The 21,628-nt window shown below is 34.6% G+C and overlaps 5 protein-coding genes across 5 annotated transcripts in view; 3 read left to right on the top strand and 2 right to left on the bottom strand.

The window, feature by feature from the left end:
- Nucleotides 1-16,958, top strand: part of LOC147837457 (uncharacterized) — a 40,226-nt gene extending 23,268 nt beyond the window's left edge. The window contains 3 exon segments of the mRNA XM_087237455.1: nt 15,419-15,721; nt 15,724-15,970; nt 15,973-16,958. Of these exon segments, the coding sequence (XP_087093581.1) occupies nt 15,431-15,721; nt 15,724-15,970; nt 15,973-16,370 (936 nt within the window). The 5' untranslated portion in view covers nt 15,419-15,430 and the 3' untranslated portion in view covers nt 16,371-16,958.
- The window catches only part of LOC147837451 (uncharacterized), a 79,997-nt gene that overhangs the window by 23,615 nt on the left and 34,754 nt on the right, over nt 1-21,628 (top strand). The window lies entirely within an intron of this gene.
- Nucleotides 4,373-7,403, bottom strand: LOC147837460 (uncharacterized). Its single transcript, XM_087237458.1, has one exon. It carries the CDS (start codon nt 5,335-5,337, stop codon nt 4,411-4,413), a length of 927 nt encoding a protein of 308 aa, XP_087093584.1. The 5' UTR covers nt 5,338-7,403; the 3' UTR covers nt 4,373-4,410.
- On the bottom strand, nt 8,484-11,967 carry LOC147837459 (uncharacterized). The gene has a single exon (XM_087237463.1). It carries the CDS (start codon nt 9,396-9,398, stop codon nt 8,484-8,486), a length of 915 nt encoding a protein of 304 aa, XP_087093589.1. The 5' UTR covers nt 9,399-11,967.
- LOC147837458 (uncharacterized) lies at nt 20,361-21,450 on the top strand. Its single transcript, XM_087237462.1, has one exon. It carries the CDS (start codon nt 20,420-20,422, stop codon nt 21,332-21,334), a length of 915 nt encoding a protein of 304 aa, XP_087093588.1. The 5' UTR covers nt 20,361-20,419; the 3' UTR covers nt 21,335-21,450.

The following is a 21,628-nucleotide window of genomic DNA, read 5'->3' as shown; positions in this document are numbered from 1 at the left end:
GTCAGGTTGTGAGGAGTAGCAGGAGTTTCGCTGCATGGCATAGAAAATACAAATGTTTATGAGAAACTTCATTGGCAACATATGGTTTCTTCCCTGTGTTTATCAAACAATCATCCTCAATTCATCAAAGCATTGAATAGCCGGAGTCCTGTTCTAAACCTGATTGAAAATCATATAGGCTACAAAGCTCTGGCTAATAATCTGAGTACAGTCACTGAATTTTGGAAAAGTCTGAAGAAGGGCTGTTCAAGATCACAGCAATGCTGGGGCTGTAGATGTGCTGAAGTCATTCAAAGCATGGGCATGTGCACTTTCTACTCATCATTAACTGCTATAATCTTCAGATATGGTTTTATGTGCTACCATTTACTGCCGTCCTCCAATTTCTAATCAAATTTCATTAAAGTATCTTGTTTATTATGTAAAGCACTGTTTTGCTGTCATGGTATAAAACTCTTTATTACACTTTCTCGAAATACTTGTAAGACATATGGCAATATACTATAAATGAAGGTCATAAAACGATGTAAAATTATTTGCATTTATTATTCCTCCTCCTTGACTGCATAAAATCGGACAAATGCAGTACATGAACCATTTTTCAGTCTCTTTAGAACTGGTAGTTGAATTTCTGAAGGATGAATTACACATGCTAATACAGAGCTGAAACAACACAAGTCAGTTTCATTAATTTTTTGCTGGACAAAATAAAAAGATTTAAAAGCAAAGCAAATTCAGACAGACAGACTTGACAAAGGGCTGATTGCATTTATGTGCAATTTAATAGAATTAGAAAGACACGTCTTACCTGGAATGATGGAAAACGATATGATGCAAAATATGCTACAAAACTTGTCCATGTGCTCCAAAGCCACCAAAAGTATCTGGCTTTATGTCATCTATATGCTGAGCTATAAACACAGCAGTGCTTATTGTTATTTTGCTTGCATAGGATTATCCTTGTTTTCTAGCTCGTGTCATTAGTGTTTATAAATGTGGATATTTGAAATATCATATTATGAAATGGTTTAGGCAAATCCTGGTGTAACATTTGAGTAGATATGTCATGGTTAACATGCAAGAATTATTTAAAAAATCCTAACTTGACATAAATATCACATTTCATATGTGGCCTTTTGAACTCTGAAGGTATGCACATCTCAGGGACAACAGCTGTAATGAAACAATTCTAAAAATGTAAGTTTTATTTATTTATATAGATACATTATATATATTTAATGACTTTCAGAACTTTGTTTTTCAATTAACCAAAATCAAAAAGGTCCAGTTCTGTGTAGTGTTTGTTGTTCATATAATCATGAAAAAAGTGATATGCGTGGGCCACTTACAATGTATTGGCAAAGGTTTTGGGAGACGCCTCCAAATCACTGAATTTAGTACTTCCCATAACTTCCATGGATTATAAAATCAAACACCTAGGCATGCAGACTGCTTCTACAAACATTTGTTAAAGAATGGGTTGCTCTCAGGAGCTCAGTAAATTCATTTGTGGTACCATGATAGTTTGCCACCTGCAATTATGACTTTTTCTCCCTATAATGTTGACTATTTGACTTTTACAGTCAACTGTCAATAGCTAGACCTCCAATCTGCATCTGGCATGTTTGGTGGTAGGGGATTTTGGTGTGGCATTAATATTTTAGGGGTTGGTCTCCTTTCCATGGAAAATACTCTCAATGCTTTATTATGCTAAGACATTTTAGACAATTTCATGCTCACAACTTTGTGGGAACATTTGGGGATAGACAGTGTACAAGGCAAGGTATTATGATTAAATGCAAATGTGTTCATATGACATGGTGTGAAAACAGCATTGCTGTTGCCTTTGACTTTGTCACTAAAGAATTGTAGCATTGTTTTACTTTAAAGGCTTCTTTGCATTAATATTTGAAGAGTTTGCAAGATGCAAAAACCTGCAATTGCCACCTGATATTTCCTTTATAAAATGAGCATTTTCTTAGTCCCCTATATGTTTATATGCTGTTATTTTACTTTGGGGTAATAAAGGTAACCTATTCATCACCATAAAAGTTTAATATCTATATCTAGACACTTAAAAAATTATAAAAATGCTAATTTTAGAAGGATAACAAAGCATTTCTGATGGCATTTAAAGGGATTTGCATCAAATTGATAAATACAAAAAAAATGCTCACCTTGCACTGTTTTCCTTTAGCACATAAATAATAAGCTGATTTTCAAACCAAAGAATATGAATTATGAAATGTATAATAAATAACAATAGCCTTTTTGCAAAACCTAAAAGACAGACAATCTGTTAAGATGTCAGTGTAAAATGAATGTTTCTGATGCCCTATTATTTAGTATTCAAATACTGCAAATTGCTTGCATCATGGTATTTCATTGATTTTAGGTGTTTAGGACAGTCTAGAGTACAAGTTTTCTGTCACACAATGACTCAAGCTCACATGTGAGCGGATGCTAAAACACATATTTTATGTCAATATCTTTATTTTTTATTAAGTGAAAATAACAAATGCTTAACATAACAGACAGTGAAAGACAATTTCCAGTTTTCCCTTTTAAACTTTCTTAGCAAGACAATAAAACATTTAGAAATAATACAAAAGTGATAAATAGCATGACTTAATAATAATTAATAATAACAGCAACAATATGAGTAAATAATATAGTAATAATAAATAAATAAAAACATGATAAAAGAAGGGAAAAATTTGAAAAAAGAGAAAGGGGGGAAAGGTTGGAGGAGGTAATGTCAAAGAATTTGATAGATACAATCAGTGGACAAACTTGGAAGTGAATGAAAGGGAGTTATGATGGATTGCCATTTATCATAAAAAGATCCATAACTGGCAAAGCGAGAACATCTGATCTTTATTTTCTCAATAAGCATGTTTGCATCTTTATATTTAGTTGAACAATATATTTTTGATAAGTAGACAGACAGAATGTACATTATCCTTTAAATAAAAAGACTTACCTATAGCAAAATCAAAACCTAGTACTACCTGTTATGATTATCAGTGACCCAGCCTGTGCAGATCGCTGGTAAACATGCAAATCACCAAAGGACTACAAACCTGCCATTTTATGGACTACAAAATTCAGTCATGCACACACATGCTCCTAGTTCCGGGGATTGCACACACGCTCATTCTCAGCTGAAGCCACTCATGATGTGATTACATGGACTATAAAAACAGCACATGCACACACATTGTTGCTGAGTTTTGTGAACTGTACTGTGGGCATTAAAATGCGTTTTCCTTGCCTTGCATTTATGTTTTTGAAACTTGCTTTGTTTTGTTTGTTTGTTGACATTGACTACTGCCTGCCTTCTGACCATCTGCCTGTTTATCGACCACGACTCTGAATTGCATACATCTGTTTGCTTCTGTGTTGACTGTCGCTGCATTCTTAATAAACCTGCGTTTGGATTCGCACCCCTGTTTTCAGCGTCAATTCACGTTACACTACCTCTCAAATAAGCATACACATATCCACCCTGATACAATAGCATAAAAAAATAGGAAATCAAAAGAGCAGGGTCATTTGTTGCTTTATTCATGTACTATTTGCTAGTTTCTTTTAATTAGTTTCAAAGTTCACAGTATTCATTCCATAATGATTTAAGCGTATCCATAATGTCACAGCAGTTTAATTTGAAATAGAAAATTATATTACTATTAAAACTCAATTTATGTATAATACAGGGTTTCTGCAAGGTCTTAAAAGAGACTTAAAATGTCTTAAATCTCAAAATCCAATTTTAAGGCCTTAAAAAGTCTTAAATTTACAGAAATATTGTGCTGTAGGTCTTAACTCGTCTAAGCAGGTCTTAATTTTTCCTTTGTTCATAAATTGCTACACAATCTGGCCAAAACCCATACGATCATCAACAATGCATCTCTATTAAACTATAAACTTTTTATTTAAAAAGGTCATTTTTAACTTTGTTTATCATAATGATTGAATTATTTTCCTTAAAATAAAATTTCTTTAAAAGTTCTTCATGTTGATTTAGTTTATCATTTTTTTTTCAGTTTTTAAAACTTTTAAAACATTTGTTCAGTTTTTTATTTTAAAGAAGGTTTATGGTGGAAAAAAAGTGTATGGATACAAGTAGATTTTGCTTGTTTTTACACAATATTTAAAATATTTTAAATCTAAAATATAGATTTTTTTTATTATTAATGTATTATTGTATTATTAAATGTATTAAATTATAACAAAACATTTTTGATAGGGCAAATAAAAGTCTTTTCCATCTGCACCATTTGAAAAATTCCTTAGGCTGGCTTTAGCGCTTTATGAGTCTAAAATTTCAGTCATAATGGTCTTAAAAATGTCTTTAAAAGTCTTAAATTTAACTCCTGCAGAAATCCTGGTTATATTTTTTTGTTTATCTTATTTGTGTTTTGTTTGTCCCTTAAGCTTTGAAAAACACATTATGTGTTTCAGATAGCCTTCAATATACATACTAATGAGAGGTGAAATTAATAAAATAAACACAGTGATGCCCAAACTAAATGGAAAAACATTACATATAAAGGTTTCCTTATTAATTGCAGATATGAACGCAATGTAAGTTACTACTTGAGGAAGGTAACAAACTAGAATGGACAGTAAAATATGAGAGATGATTCTGAAGGCTTTTCTTTTCTGCTGGCTCTCAACAGCTCTACCTCTCTCAGTTTTACTGTGTCCTGCCATTTCATTCTTGCGATTGACTGGTCCTGAATGCTTCAGAGCATGAAGCACAGACGCGCAACAAAAGGAGATGATTATTACTGCAATCCAAAAAGTCAAAAAGAATACATGATCTGGAAAAAAGAAATGTTGGATGAAAATGACCCTCAAACCGTTGCCCAGTCCGATTAGCCAAACTGCTCCCACCACTGCTATCCTATACTGAATGTCTTTATATCTCAAAAACATTACTGGATGAATCACCGCTAGATAATGTTCAAGACACATGCAGATCTGGAGAAGAGGTCTGACAGTCCAGCAAAGAGTGGTGAAAAAAAAAGTCCATTTATAGCTTTCCTCTGTGGAAATAAAGCTAACGGCTAACTCTCCGCAGCTTTGAATACAAAAAGCTAGGTCCACCAAGGTGACGTTCAGTGGAATCACCAAGTTGGATTTGATGTTGCCACGGATAAACAACCAGAGTGAATAGCAATGGATCGGTGTTCCTATAAATATGAATAATGTTGAAATGGTTAAAGAGACAAGAGTGCCAAAATGTCCATGACAAATACAGAACATGAATAACTTGCGAATCTCTTCAAAACTGGTGGTTGAATTGTCGATTTGCAAGGAGGAATTACACATACTTGTAGAGAGCTGGAAAAGCAAAGTTACGCATTTTTATTAATATCCTGATTTTCAAAAAACAGTCAAGCTAATTCTAACAACACCTCTAATGTTTAGATTAGACAAAAAGTTAGTTTAAGATCTTATCATGGCATTGTGCATACTTTAAAAGGATTAAAATTGAAGTCAAAGGTCATACCTGGAGCAAGGGAACAGGAGACAAAATATGCTACCAAATTGGTTTGTGTGGTCCAAACAGTGAGGTAGTACCAAGACAAGTGTCTGATTTTATGGCATTTGAATAGGGAACTATAAATATACCAGTGCTCATACGTATTGTTTTTGCATGAGACTGTCCCCATTTTCTAGCTCACTTTATTTCAGACTGTTTATTAATATTGATATTTAATTTTATTAATTGTTTTATACGGATCACATTGGAGTAATATTTGTGCGATATATTGCTTTCATCATCTTATTCTCCTCCTTCTCCTCTTCTTATTTTCTTCAGATTATTTATTGTGGTTATAGAGTATATGCAGAAGTCTGTGGAAGGACTTTTATATTTGTTGTAACCTGGGTCAAACACTTCCGGTGAACCGTATGCCGTTACACAATCATTATGCTTACTATCTGTTTTCTTTAAGAATCAACACTCTTCACTGCCTGATTGATATACGATATAAAGTGGGTGTCAATGTACAAGCACTAATGCATTAAATGACATTTTTCCAAGCCATGATTTTAAAATATGAACACAGGGTGTCCACGGGGTCCTAAAAAGTATTAAAACTTTATAAATGATTTATGAGAGAATTAAAGCCCTTAAAAGGTATTAAAAAGTTGTAATCGCGTTTTTACAATGTCTTAAATTTTGTTCAAGCGTTGTCCAAAGTGTTTGACTTGTTTAAAAAAAAAAGCATAAATATATTATTTTTCTCCTAATATTAACAACGGCGTGCTCGATGGGTTGCGGCTGGAAGGGCATCTGCTGCGTAAAAACGTGCTGGAAAAATTGGCGGTTCATTTCGCTGTGGCGATCCCGGATTAATAAAGGAACTAAGCCAAAAAGAAAATTAATGAATTACCTTTAGGATTCCTGCATATACCCGGCAACATTTATTTTACTCCAGTATTTTCAATGGAGTTTCTGCGCTAGTCTGCTGATGCTGACGGTGCGTGCATTCAAAAGGCGTTTTAATCTAATTTTACTCTTGAACAACTAAATGAATGCTGAGGTCTGTTTATTTGATTATATTTTAATTACATTTCAACATCGATGCTGTAAAAGGAACTGTATAAAATTTACAAAAGTCACCTTAACTGTTCACCAGAAGTTTATCGGTATGGGAAGAAACACTAGCTGTGCGTATACCCTGTTGTGGTATGACTTTTTCAAGTTCTATATTTCTTAAGTAAATTTAAATGATCTTCTTAACTGGGGTTTTCTTAATGTAAGGTATTGGCTAGCAATTGCCAGCTTTGAAAGCCAAAGATCCACCCCTTGTTGGATAATCACTGTTCAAAGCCACGTCTCCTCCAAAACACATGTGACACGACGAGAATCAGATCATGCAAATACATATGTAGACAGTCAGGTAAGACAGCCTATCGTAATGTTTGGACAGAATTTTGGACAAGTTATTTTGGTCCCATAGTATGCCTTTCACAGACAAAATAAATACACATAAAATATTTTGACCACTGTTGGGGAAAAAATGTTGAGGAGAACCCATTCCAGTAGACCTGAACAAGCAGAATTGATTTGAGACATGTTGGTTGATATACAGCATCTTGAAGTAATCCACGGGTCTGCAAGAGCCTACAGGAGTCTTGTACAGGTCTATAAACTGTTTTTAGGAGGAGGTTAGTGGCTAGGTGGAGATATAGAAAATGGGCATGACTAGTTTAGTTTTTGTAAGTCATATTTACAAAAAGAGCAAATAAATCTTGCCTGTTTAGATTTTTAGTAGATCTTATTTAGACTTTTTGCCCCCCTACAAACAGATCTAAAGTGTTTGTCAGAAGAATGGACACATCCTGGTTCAAAGAATCTGCTCTATCAGCACGGAGGTCGAAATCTTTGTCTCAAAAAAAAAAAACTCTTCACAATATTTCTCCTCAATAGAACGGGATGCCCCGGCCTACAGTACAAATGGCCCAGTGCCCATTTTTGTGCCTTTCACTTGATTGCCCTGCTACCTTGGGTGATCAGAGGGATCAAAAAAGTCAAATGCATGGTTCTTCTAGTGGTCCCACTTTGGATTAAGTTCAACTGCTTGTGACAGCCCATAAGTCAGAATCTTTTGTGCCAGTTTTGAAGTGATGGATGCTTGGATGTTTGTTTTCATTTAGCCTGAGCAGCAGTAACAGTGCAGAGGACTCACTTTCACAACCAGCCTCTCTTGATTTTTTACCTTTAAAAAAATTTTTTTTTTCCCATTTTAGACAATTTAGCAAGAGAACAGTGACGGTTGACAGTTTTGCTTATTTCGTTCTCTCTATCTCTTTCTATAAATATATAATAAAACAATCGAGCTTCGGTAAGGGGGATCAGCCTTTTTCTCTCATAAGGTGGCATGCTGCTAGATGAAGACACTTTATTTTCTCCCAAAATATAATAGAATTTATCTGTAGTTGTGGCCTGCTGGAATTGAGGTAGAATTAGAGGTATCTTTGTGTAATAAGCGTCTCTGGTGGTCTGGTGTTTGCTGCAGTGAGGAAGTGCAGCTCATCCTCCACAGCTCCAGCAGAGCAGTGTGGACACAGTCTGAGCTCTGGGCTCCTCCAGCTGTGCTTGTGCCAGCCCGTCTCAACACTCAGACTGTGTTCACTCAGACCGGCTCAGCAGCTTTCTCTCTCTCTCTCTTTTTCTCAAATACATCTCATAGACGTTTACAAAAGTTTAAGTCATTTCTTTTCATGCCATATAAACATACTCATGATTTATTAGTTTGTAGTGATGAACACAGTAGATATGCAGTTTAAAGGGCAAGGCAGTCAAAACTGTTTACAGACAATCATAAAACACACAGCTATATTAATAGAGCATTCATTCACCGTTGATCAAGTTACATTACATTTACATCAAAATATAGATATTACTTTTCAAAACCCTATAAACTCTTTGAAACTCTCTTCGATATTTCTTTCTAGACTTTGGTTTATTTGTCCTCAGTTTGTCCTCTTAGCTTTGATAAACACATGATGTGTTTCAGATGTCCTTCATTGTACATTCTGTTTAGCGGTGTAATTATTACAGTTACCAAAGTAATAGACATACACACTGGAAGAAAATTACAGATATATGTTTCTTTACTCATTTTAGCCATAAGCGTAAGATAAGCTACCGCTATAGGCAAGTAGCAAACTAGAATGGACATTAAAGTGTGAGAGATGATACTGTAGGCTTTTCTTTTCTGCTGGTTCCTAATAGCTCTGCCTTTCGCTGTCGTCTCTACACTGTTGAGATCTCCTGGTCCTGGACGTTTTAAAACATGAAGGATGGAAACACAGCAGTAAGAAGCTGTCAGCAATGCTATGCAAAAAAATATAAAGAATATATGATCTGGAAATATGTCTGTTCCCATTAAAATGAGCCTCAAGCTGTTGGCCAGCCCGATTAGCCAGGATGCCGCTGCCAGTGCAATCCTGTACTGGATACTGTTATATCTCAGAAATGTTACTGGATGAATCACTGCAACATAATGTTCAAGACACAAGCAGATCTGGAAAAGGGGTCTGACAGTCCAGTGCAGACCAATGAGAAACATTGCAAACTGATAGCTTGATACCGAGAAATAATTGATAGCAGTTAAGTCTGTACAGCTTTCAATACAAAAAACTAGCTCAATTATTGTGATGTTCAGAGGAAACACCAAGTTGGGCTTGATTTTCTCATGAAGAGACAACCAGAGGGAATAGGCATGGACCGCCATTCCCACAGATAAGCATAATATGGTAATGACAAAAAAGCAAAACACCCCAAAATGTCCCTGACAAATGCAGAGATTATACACATTTAAAGTCTCATCGATTTTGGTGGTTGAATTGTTGATTTGCAAGGATGAATTACACATGCTTGTAAAGAGCTGTAGGGGAAAAAAGTGAATCAGTTTATGATGTGGAAGCAATACTTAATGTTCAAATAAATAGAAATGCAGGCATAAAATGGTAAGACTGGATAAATGGACCGATGTGTACCCAAGTACAATTGAAATAAGTGAACAGAAGTAAGATTATTGAAATAAATGTCATACCTGGAAAGGATGTGAAATAGGCTGAAGGGTATCGTTTGATCCCAATAGTAACAAGCCACTAAAAATGCCTGACGATGTTACAACTTTCCTAAGTGAACTATAAATACTTTTTGTCTCATATGTAATGTCTATGTTTTGTATTTTAATGTGTTTATAAATGCAGAAATTTGCAACATCAAATTATTAAATTATGTAAACAAATTCCAGTTTGAAATTTGCATATGAGAGAAGGTAAGATGATCACCCTTGTTTCTAACTTTTATTTATTGCAATCTGGCCAAAGTTGTAATACTGTACGCAAATAACATATTATTTTATTCTAATAGAAAAGGACCTCAGTGAACTCTGATACTGTACACACAATGTGTTCATAGCCAGAGTATGCTAAGATAATACTCTAAATCAAAATAACACCAGAAATAAGTGTTTAGCTGTTCAGCTCAATTAGCATTATTGGAGGTATATACTAAAAGGTTAGATGCTCATGTGTATATGTTTAGTAATTTCACTTTAATGCAACAAATAGTTTAATAGTAAAATAGTAATATAAGTAAAATAACAGATAATAAAAATAGGAGCCTGATAAAAAAACACTTCGATCATGAACTGTGACACCACAATAACGTAGTTGTCCCAGTGTGGGTTCACTACCAGCCATGGGATGTCCGTCACTAAACACCCCAAAATAAAAAATAAATAAAATAAATCCCAAAATTAAACAATTCACAAAAAAAAAAAAAAAAAAAAAAAAAAAAAAAACGACCTCATCCCAGGAGGGTAAAAAAATGGTGGTATTTATTTACAAGAATGATGTTAAAATGTCCTGTGCTAAGTATATATACAGTGACCCCAAAACCAAACGCCAAACCACACGCCAAACCAGTGGTTTTCACATTGCATATATTTGTGGTATTTTGTATTTGTGGCTGTTCAATGGTTTTAAATGGGATAGTTCTTTCAAAAGTATTATTTATTTACATCATACTCATTCCAAACCTCTTCAAAGTTCTTACTTATGCTGAACTCAAAAGGTAATTTGAATAATTTTTATGGTTTTAACTGTGTTGTCATGATCAATCGGTGTATTACAAAGGTACAAAACAGATATTAGTCATTCAGCTAGTTGGTATATTAAGAGTGTGTTTTGTGTAAATAACAGAGATGGGTCATCTTATCAAATTTCTAATCAGGCAATCCCATGGCAGCTACTCAGTGCATTTAGGCTTGTAGACATGGTCAAGATAATCTGCTGCAGTTAAAACCAGGCATCAGAACAAGAACGAATATTTAAGTAACTTTGAATTTGGCATGGTTGTTGGTGCCAGATGGGCTGGTCTGAGTATTTTACAAACTGCTGATCTACTGTGATTTTCACAAACAAACATCTCTAGGATTTACAGAGAATGATCTGAAAAGGAGAAAATATCCAGTGAGCAGCAGTTTTGTGGGTGCAAATGCCTTGTTGATGCCAGAGGTCTGCAGAGAATGGCCAGACTGGTTTGGGCTGATAGAAAGGCGCAGAAGACCACACCGGGTGCCACTTCTGTCAGCTAAGAACAGGAAAATGAGGCTACAAACCACACAGGCTCACCAAAATTGGACAACAGAAGATTGGAAAACCGTTGCCTGGTCTGATGAGTCTTGATTTTTGCTGCAACATTCGGATGGCAGGGTCAGAATTTGCCATCAACAACATGAAAACATGGATCCATCCTGCCTTGTATCAGTGGTTCAGGCTGGTGGTGGTGGTGGTCTAATGGTGTGGGGGATATTTTCTTGGCACACTTTGGGTCCATTAGTGCTAATCGAGCATTGTGTGAATGACACAGCCCACCTGAGTATTGTTGCTGATCATTTCCATCCCTTTATGACCACAGTGTAGCCATCTTCTGATGGCTAATTCCAGCAGGATAACATGCCATGTCATAAAGCACAAATCATTTCAAAATGGTTTCCTGAACATGACAATGAGTTCACTGTACACAAATGGCCTCCACAGTCATATGAAGTCAATCCAATCGAGCACCTTTGCAATGTGGTGGAACGGGAGATTCACACAGTGAATGTTCAGCCAACAAATCTGCAGCAACTGTGTGATGCTATCATATCAATATAGACCAAAATCTCAGAGGAATGTTTCCAGTATTTTGTTGAATCTATGCCATGAAGGATTAAGACTGAAGGCAAAAGTGGGTCTAACTGGGTACTAGTTAGGTGTACCTAATAAAGTGGCCGGTGAGTGTATGGTAAATAGTGCTTTAAAGCACCAGTTTTTAAAGGTAATGTACACCACCATACAAGTTTAAGATATGTTACTATAATCTCTTATGTTTTACTGTAAATGGGAAGTTACAACAATGGAAAAAGCTGTTTTGAATATTTTATTTTTTTAAGCAAAAAAAAAAAATTATATATATATATATATATATATATATATATATATATATATATATATATATATATATATATATATATATATATATATATAGGTTTGAAGTATACAGGGACATTTTTTAAGAAAAGGCCCATAAGCAATCTGCCCAGTAAACCCAATCAAACTACAAAAACAGCTAAATAGTTTTCATACTATATATGCTGTATTCACTATTTACATTAATAAACTGACATAAATGTTTATGCTAAACATTTTAGCTAGCAGAAGTTTTCACTCCACCGCCTGTGAAATCCAAAACAACTGTTCTGAACAGCATGGTTTGAATGACATATGTCATATGTGCAACACTGCTTAGGAAACAATCAATGTCATGATGAAACAATGCATCATGAAAAGTATAAGATGGTGAGTTATGCCAGTGTTTAGAAAAATTATGATTATCATGAATAATGACTGCCATATTCAAAACAGTGCAGGTTATGAAAGGAAATCTGAAAATTTGTCTGAGTATAGACACTACAAAAGCACATTTAACTACTGAATAGAGATTGATTTGCACCATTTATAATGTTCTGTAGTAAATATGTACATTCATCAGCTAACAGATATGACATGAGCTAAACATCAGTGAAATCCTATGCAAACACAGTTGGTAAGAGCACAGGCACATGTATAAACAGATGGAAGGCATTCTTTACACTGATTTGCATGCTGTTTCACCAGTCCACATATGACAAGCTTTTTCATAATTTGAATGAGTTTACTAAACACTAAGGTGTTGAATTTTGCAGAGACTACTACAATTTCATATCCATGGAGTCTATGTGTTACAGGAGGATAATGAAAAGAGTTTATTCTGATGAGATGTAATGTAAACAACAGCCTTCAGAATAGCATGGCTTTACATATGATGAGCACTTTACCCAAATCAACCTCAAATGGTTTTTCAGTGAGATGTATGAGTGTTTGGCATGGCTCCATGTGAGGCAGTAATTGCATCAACCAAAGGTTTCCAGTAATACTTTACAATAAGGTTGTTTAGTTAATGTTTGTTAATGTTAGTTAATAAAAAGGGATTTGTTAATTGTTAGTTTATTAAATTATTAAATCACAGTGCATTATAATGTTAACAATCATGAGTTAATACATGATTAATAAATGCTGTACAAGTGTTGTTCTGTATTAATCCATGTTAATAAATATCTTAATTAACATTAACAAGTAAAACCTTATTGTAAAGTGTGACCACGTTGATACAGTTTATTGTACTTTTTTTGTGTGCTCAGTTTTCATTTAAAAAATATTTGACCAAATTCTCATGTGGTAAAATGTAAAGTGCTATGCAATCGCTATTTAAGGCGCAAGGAATGCTGCAATATTCCATTTTTTTGTCAATATATTTTTACAGAGTTCTGACTGATACAGTAAAATGAGTGCCTATCAGGGATTCACAAACAATACAGATGTTAAAGTCACTTTTGGATGCATGCAGGAATGAGCACACATTTGACACGACAAGATTTTAGCAACACTCTAAACACTTGATCTATTGTGCCCCTAATTCTTTGTTATGCACTTTTTAGCTATCTGACTGAGCAGTATTAATAATATGGAGCCAGATTCGCAAATATGATTAAAAAAATCCAAAATACAATTAAAAAAATTCAAAACAATTGAAAAATTCAAAACACAATTCATAAATTGAAACCACTTGAAAAAATCAAAACACTTAAAAATTTGAAAGAGTTAAAAAATTCAAATCACAATTCAAAATTACTAAAGAATTCAAAAATTCAAACCACAATTCATAAATTCGCTAATCCAATTCATAAATTCAAATCATAATTCATAAATTCACAAATCCAATTCATAAATTCAAAACACAATAAAAAAATTCAAAACACAATTCGTAAATTCAAAACACAATTCATAAATTTGCTAATATAATACATAAATTCAAAACATAATTTGTAAATTCAAAACATAATTTATAAATATGTAAATTCAATTTATAAATGCAAAATACATTTCATAAATGCACAAAACACTACATGTAACTTTAAAAAACAATTCAAAAATATGCAAATCCAATTTATAAATTCAAAACACAAATTGTAAATTCAAAACACAATTCATAAATGTGACATCCAATTCATTTGGGAAAATATTTATGTTTTATTTTTATTTTTATAAATTATTTATGTGTTTTGAATTTACGAATTGGATTGTGTATTTATGAATTGTGTTTTAAATTTATGCATTGTGTTTTGTAAATGTGAATTGCGCTGTGCATGTATGAGTTTTATTTTTATAATGTATTAGTTTAGATTTTTTGACTGATCTGGCTCCATATATTTAGGACTATTGAAATTTGAAATTTTAGATGTATGTACAGTCACCTCATATATAAATATATATATATATAATAAAATTGTTACCTAATAGTTACTTTATATATACATTGTATATATTATTTATTTATATATATATATATATATATATATATATATATATATATATATATATATATATATATATATATATATATATATATATATATATATATATATTTTTTTTTTTACCAAAAGGTATAAACAAGCCAGCATTTTAAAAAAAATTGGAGTTGGTCTAAAACCTTCACCGTTATCATATGTATTAAGCATAAGTGTGACCAGACACAATGGTTGTTAACCTCTGTTTAACCTTTCGAATTGCATTATGGGATCTTGATGTCTGTCTTCAAACTGGCTAATAAGCTGGCAGTGCTTTTTAAATGTTATAACTATCCTGTTTCAAATGACTAACAATGTCAATACATGTCACTTTGTTAAACTATCAGCATTAAATTAGATAAAAACATAAAGGAATATATAGATGAAGGGATGTTTTCTGGTTTAGTTATAATGAATAACATGTAACATACTTTATATATTTTCTTATTTATAATATACTTTATATGCAAGATGAAGATTTTGGAGATAAGCAGTACTCTTAGCTTGAGGCCCCAGAAATACTGCAGTAAAATAATGCATTCTAACTTAGATGCAGCCTTGTGTTTGAGAAAAACCCACAGGTGTCTGGCCAACCACAAAAATAAGTAAATTCGACATGACATGAGCTAAAAAAAACAAGCAGAAAAGTACAATCTTGTGCAAACACAGTTTATGAGCACAGTGACTTTTGTATTTGTGAACTGATGAAAGACACTTTGTGTGGCTGGTTGCAGTTGGGATTTATTTAAGCGATTTTGGGACGTTTTGTTTGCTGTTTCACCAGTGCAGGTTTGACTCTCCTTTCAGTATGTTTTCAATATTAATATTACTTACAAACTAATAGAGGCAAAATAAGTGGTTTGTGATTAAATTTAGATTCTGAACTTATTTTGCTTGCTTGCCTTTGTATACATAAATAAAATTGACTGATTGATTATAATTATTTTCCCCAGCTTTGTACCACCATGAGTAATTCCTCTGAGCAAGTGGAGAATTTAACTTCTATGTTCAACGAGACTCTAACTTCAGTTTTTACTTACGATTATCTGGGACTTTTTGCCATGATTTTGGCTGGTCTCATTTTATTACTGTGCATTACTATGGGAACACTGATACATTTCTGCTCCCTCTGGGTGTTTCTTCATAGGAAAGTCAAACCCAACTTGGTGCTTCCACTGAACATGACTATACTAGAACTGACTTATTGTTTTCTATGCTTGCTAAACTCAATCTGTTTCATGAGTGGCTCATTGATAGCCTATACTGTACATTGAAGGTCTTTTTCAGCGGTCTCCACTGGTCTGTGAGACCTCTTCTTCAGATCTGCATGTGTCTTGAACATTACATAGCAGTGATTCATCCAGTACTGTTCCTGAGATATAACGGCATCCAGTACAGAGTTGCACTGGCAGCGGCATGTTGGCTAATCGCATTGGCCAACAGCTTGAGGTTAATGTTCACAGAATATATTTTCCCAGATGAAGTTTTCTTTGCATTTTTTGCATCGCGGTGATCATAACTTCGTTCTGCTGCGCTTCTGTCCTTCACGCTCTGAAGCATCCAGGACCAGGAGATGGAAACAATGTGAAAGTAACAGAGAACGACAAAGCCAATAAAACCAAGAGAGGCAAGGCTGCTGAGAACCAGCAGAAAAGAAAAGCCTTCAGAATCATCTCTCATGTTTTAGTGTCGATCCTGGTTTGTTATTTACCTCTTGTGGTGGTTTTCTTAACGCGTTTATCTCAAATCAGTGATCAGGTAACTAAATATCATGCTTTGAATTTGATAACATGCATCACTATGCTTTCTGTATTAATTGCACCTCTGATTAGGATGTATAATGATGGTCGTCTGAAACCCAAAATGCGGTTTTCAAAGCTTAGAGAACTTAGAAAAGAAAAATAAAAGGCCATGTGCATTTTAAAATACTGAATCTACTTTAATTACATTAGCTATACAGTATTGTTTTGTTTATTTACGGTTTAAAGTTACACTGTTACTAGTTCTAGTTCTGTTTTCATTTACTTTTTGTTCCGTGCTTAAACTTGTACTTGACATTTGTTTGTTGGTGTACTTTTAATGAGGATTGTATGAGTGCATTTCATACCAAATAACTTGTTTCAGGGAATTGTGGCAAACAGTTTTGTCAGTTTTATCAATTATTTTCATTGAACATGTCTTTTTTTGCACTGAAATGCTGTATAAGTCTCATGTGTTCCCAGAATGCATGTGTAATTTTCAGCTCAAAATTCTCCATAGATCATGTATTATACCATGCTATAGACACCCATTTTGAGTGGAAGCAGAGTTGTATTGTTTGTTATGAACTGCTAAGCTCTGCCCCCTTTTCAGATGAAGGCGTGGATTTTACTGTCTTTGTCTCTGATCTTTGTAAGACAAAACATGTTTTGTTTTTTATGTCTATTACACTCATGTGATGTCGTAGTTTTTCTTTAATATTAAAGTTTATTTTTTGCATGTGTTTAATGCCTAATCAGTTTAAACTTCATTTATTAAGTCATTTCTTTTCGGCTTAGTCCCTTTATTAATCTGGGGTCGCCACAGCGAAGTGAACCGCCAACTTATCCAGCATATGTTTTTACGCAGCAGATGCCCTTCCAGCTGCAACCCATCACTGGGAAACATCCATACACAGTGACAGTACTACCTACTGAGCCACCGATCACCTCAATTTAATCTTTGAAATGCTATTTTTTTGAGCACACATATTCAAAGCACACACAGAAGTGCTTTGAATATGTGTCACAAGTCATAGGAAATCTGTTTATTTTCCAGATACTGCCCCAGATTTATAAGAATCAATATAAATAATATTACAAATAATAATAATAAATAAATAACAGGTGTTGGTGGATTGGTACCATTGTAGGCTGATTGTTTTTGCATCATGTGGATGCACATTGATGTTCATACAGTGTGCAAATGTACAGTATAATAATTAATAAATAACATATAAATAACAAATATTTTCCATGTCCACGTCCAAATCATTTGCAAAAGTCTTACTGGTTACATGTGTAATTGTAGAATTAAAAATGACTACATGTAACATTATATTGCATATTATAATACTATATATTGTACTTAAAAACTCTGTTATGTTAAACGTAAAATGTGTGGGGTGACACGGTGGCTCAGTGGTTAAAACCGTCACCTCACAGCAAAAAGGTGGCTCGTTCAAGTGGGTAAGTTGGCGGTTCTTTCCCCTGTGGCAACCCCTGATGAAAAAAGGAATTAAACCGAAGGAAAATGAATGTTAAATGTGAAAAATGTGAAATTCTTCTGTGTTTGACTTGCTTTTCTTTATATTTAACCAGCAGAATTCCTCACATTGCTATATTTTGGGTGCCTTAAAGGGATTGATCTTGCAAAAAGGACAATTTTCTCATATGTTATTCATCCTCCTCTTGTTTAAACATGTTTGAGTTTTTTCTTCTGTGTAACACAAAGAAAGATATTCTGAAGAATGCTGGGGGAAAATAAACTTGACTTGCATAGTATGGGTGGGTTTTTTCTTGTGCATATTTATATATTATGTATAAAATAGAAACATTGAAATGCAACTTCATTTATTCAGCATTTAGTAAACTGACACATTGAGAGAACATTGAATGCAGTGTGTACTTTTATGTTTCAAATAACATTTGTCAAAATAAATGTAAAAACTAAACTGTACTTTTTATTAATATTTTGAATGAAATTGTTTCATATTTTTCAGGGGTCGCCACAGTGGAATAAACTGTAACTATTCCAGCATATGTTTACACAGCAGGTGCCCTTTCAGCCGCAACCCAGTATTGGGAAACACTCATACACATTCATTCACACACACTCAAGGCCAATTTACTTTATTCAATTCACCTGTATCGCAGTATCATAGTGAATCATGATATGATTACTGACATGTCATTTGGCAAAAAATGCTCATGCTCAAGTTTCTGAGAGGAGGATGGATGTGGAATCCACTCTAACACTGCCAATTTGGGATTTAACAATATCTCGATATAGTCTTTTGCTTAAGCAAGTGGGAGATTTACAGGCAATTTCTGTTAATGCTTGATGTCTTGATTTTGGGCCCTATATGAATGCTAACCCTTTTAAAGGGTCACGAAACACCAAAACACATTTTTTGAGCTGTTGACAGTCGTATATGTGTCCCACACTGCTAAAAACACTATTAGGACACCTATATTTCACTAAAAAGTGTAAATTGGTTGTTTTTGCGTTATTTCAAGCAAATTCATACTTCCTGTTTGAAATAAATTTTTGAAGCTGCGTCACGGCCATGACATAATAGCGTTGTATTCCAGCGTGCAGACTGGACGTCTGTGCCAGAGTGAGCCTTATTACGTCTTACAGTGTGCTGCATTAATGCATGAGTAAGGCTTGGTTCAAACCAATCAGCGCGCTCTATTGTCGCTATTGTCTAATATCGCGTTTGTCGCGAGGGGCATGAATGAATTCCCTGAATGAAAGAGCCAAACTGCAGTTAAAGTCCAACATTTAATAATTTGGCAAATAATTCGACTACAGATGTCCATGTAGGTTAAACACCATCACTTTCTCGTGTGTGTATTTTGACTGAAACTCGCGCATGCCCAAATAGACACTACCACACCATCCCACTTTAGTTCCTCCAATACTCCCCCTAAACAGAGCTGGACACGCCCACTTTTCTGACTTTTTCCAAAGTAAAGGTGTGAAAACACCCTGCTGAAACGAGGGGGTTTCATGGCCCTTTAAGGCTCAAATGTATTGCATTTTTTAGTTTTTCTTCTGCCTTGGATAAAATGCAGGGAGTCAAATGTGCTCTTTGGTTGGAACAGACTTTCAGAGGAGCTTATTGTTTTGTTTTATAATTAGAGTCTGCACCAAGGGACTGCAAGGGATTGTTGTTGTTGTTGTTGTCGTCGTTGTCGTCGTCGCCCTTGTCGTCGCCGCCGTCGTTGCCCGTTCTGATCAGCGGTGTTGTTGCGCGTGTACCTCAAAGTAAAGTGTGGGGGGGGGAGGTGTTGTGAGAACGCATACTCGAGCGGTGTTGTCGCGCGCCTAGTGAAGGGCGGTAGGGGGGCCAGGGTGTGTGTGTTGCGGGGGCATTTTTGATCATTTTGGAAGGGCACTTTATCTCCAAGACTAAAAAGGGCATGTGCACTGCACAGGTTGAGCCCTATGTGTGCACGTGCCTGTTGGAATAAGGGGATGACATGAGCATCTGAACTTGATAATGATAATTGAGTTAAACAGCCAGGGAATAAGTCTAGAGAAAATAATTGAATGAGTGAGTCGAACAGCTAAATGCTGTCTCTGGTGTTAAATTGATGTGTTTGATTATCGTGACCCACACCCATGCTTAACTTTGTAAATTGTGTGTGCAGTATCAGAGTTCACTGAGGTCCTTTTCTATTAGAATAAAAGAATATGTCATTTGCTTACAGTATTACAACACTGGTCAGATTGCAAAAAAATATATATTAGAAACAAGGGTGATCATCTTACCTTCTCTCTTGTATGCAAATAATACAGCAGAATTTGTTTAAACAATTTCAATACATGATGTAGCAGATTTCTGCATTTATGAACATGTTAATGACATGAGATACAAAACAGGGACAATCTTATGCACACAATACATATGAGCAAAGTAGTGTTTGTAGTTTGCTTTGGAAAGTTCTAACATAGTCAGGCATCTTTGGTGGCTTCTTACTAGAAACTCTTTAGCCTATTTTACATGCTGCTTTAACTTTCCAGGTATGAGACAGATTTCAACTTTTACTTCTGTTTACTTATTATCTGCAATTACACATTGATCTGTAAATTTACCTTTTGTTAATCTTACTATTGTATGCATGCATTTCTATTTATTTGAACATTAAATATTGCTTCCACATCATAAACTGAATAACTCTTCTTTTCCCCTACAGCTCTTTACAAGCATGTGTAATTCATCCTTGCCAATTAACAATTCAACCACCAAAGTCGATGAGACTTTAAATGTGTATAATCTCTGCGTTTGTCAGGGACATTTTGGCATAGTTTTTATTTTTGTCATAACAATATTATTCTTATCTCTGGGAATGCCGGTTCATTCCTATTCCCTCTGGTTGTCTCTCCATGTGAACATCAAGCCCAACTCTGTGTTTCCATTGAACATCTCAATAATTGAGCTGTTTTTTAGTATTCTAAGCTTTACAGACTTAATTGTTTTGAATTATCTCTCGATCACAAGCTTTCAGTTTGCGATGTTTCTCAATGGTATCTGCTGGACTGTCAGACCCCTTCTGCAGATCTGCTTGTGTCTTGAACATTATGTTGCAGTGATTCATCCAGTAACATTTCTGAGATATAACAGTATCCAGTACAGGATTGCACTGGCAGCGGCATCCTGGCTAATCGGGCTGGCCAACAGCTCGAGGCTCATTTTAATGGGAACAGACATATTTCCAGATCATATTTTCTTTGTGTTTTTTTGCATAGCATTGCTGACAGCTTCTTACTGCTGTGTTTCCATCCTTCATGTTTTAAAACGTCCAGGACCAGGAGATCTCAACAGTGTAGAGACGACAGCGAAAGGCAGAGCCATTGAGAATCAGCAGAAAAGAAAAGCCTACAGTATCATCTCTCACACTTTAATGTCCATTCTAGTTTGCTATTTTCCTATAGCGGTAGCTTATGTTACGCTTATGGCTGAAATCAGTAAAGAAACATATATCTGTATTTTTTTTCCAGCTTGTTTATCCATCACTTTGGTTACTGTAATAATTACACCGCTAAACAGAATGTACAACGAAGGACATCTGAAACACATCATGTGTTTATCAAAGCTAAGAGGACAAACTGAGGACAAATAAACCTAAGTGAAGAAAGAAATATCGATGAGAGTTTCAATGATTGTTGGATTTAAGACCTCAGAAAAGTGATATGATGCTTCATTAGGAGTACAATGTAGGATTAGGAAAAGTAATCTTTGTATTTTAAAGACTTCATTAAAATGTAATGTAACTTGATCAACAATGAAGGAATGCTATACCCATACTCCTATGTGTTTTATGATGTGTCTTGCCCTTAAAAACACATATGTACTGTTTTCATCACTGCCAACTTATAAATTATATTTATATTGCATGAAAAGCAATGACTTAAAC

The sequence above is a fragment of the Danio rerio genome, chromosome 1 (assembly GCF_052040795.2).
Source record: "Danio rerio strain M-AB ecotype USA chromosome 1, GRCz13ab, whole genome shotgun sequence".
NCBI classification, from domain to species: domain Eukaryota; kingdom Metazoa; phylum Chordata; class Actinopteri; order Cypriniformes; family Danionidae; genus Danio; species Danio rerio.
This window is presented reverse-complemented; position numbering and strand designations above follow the sequence as displayed.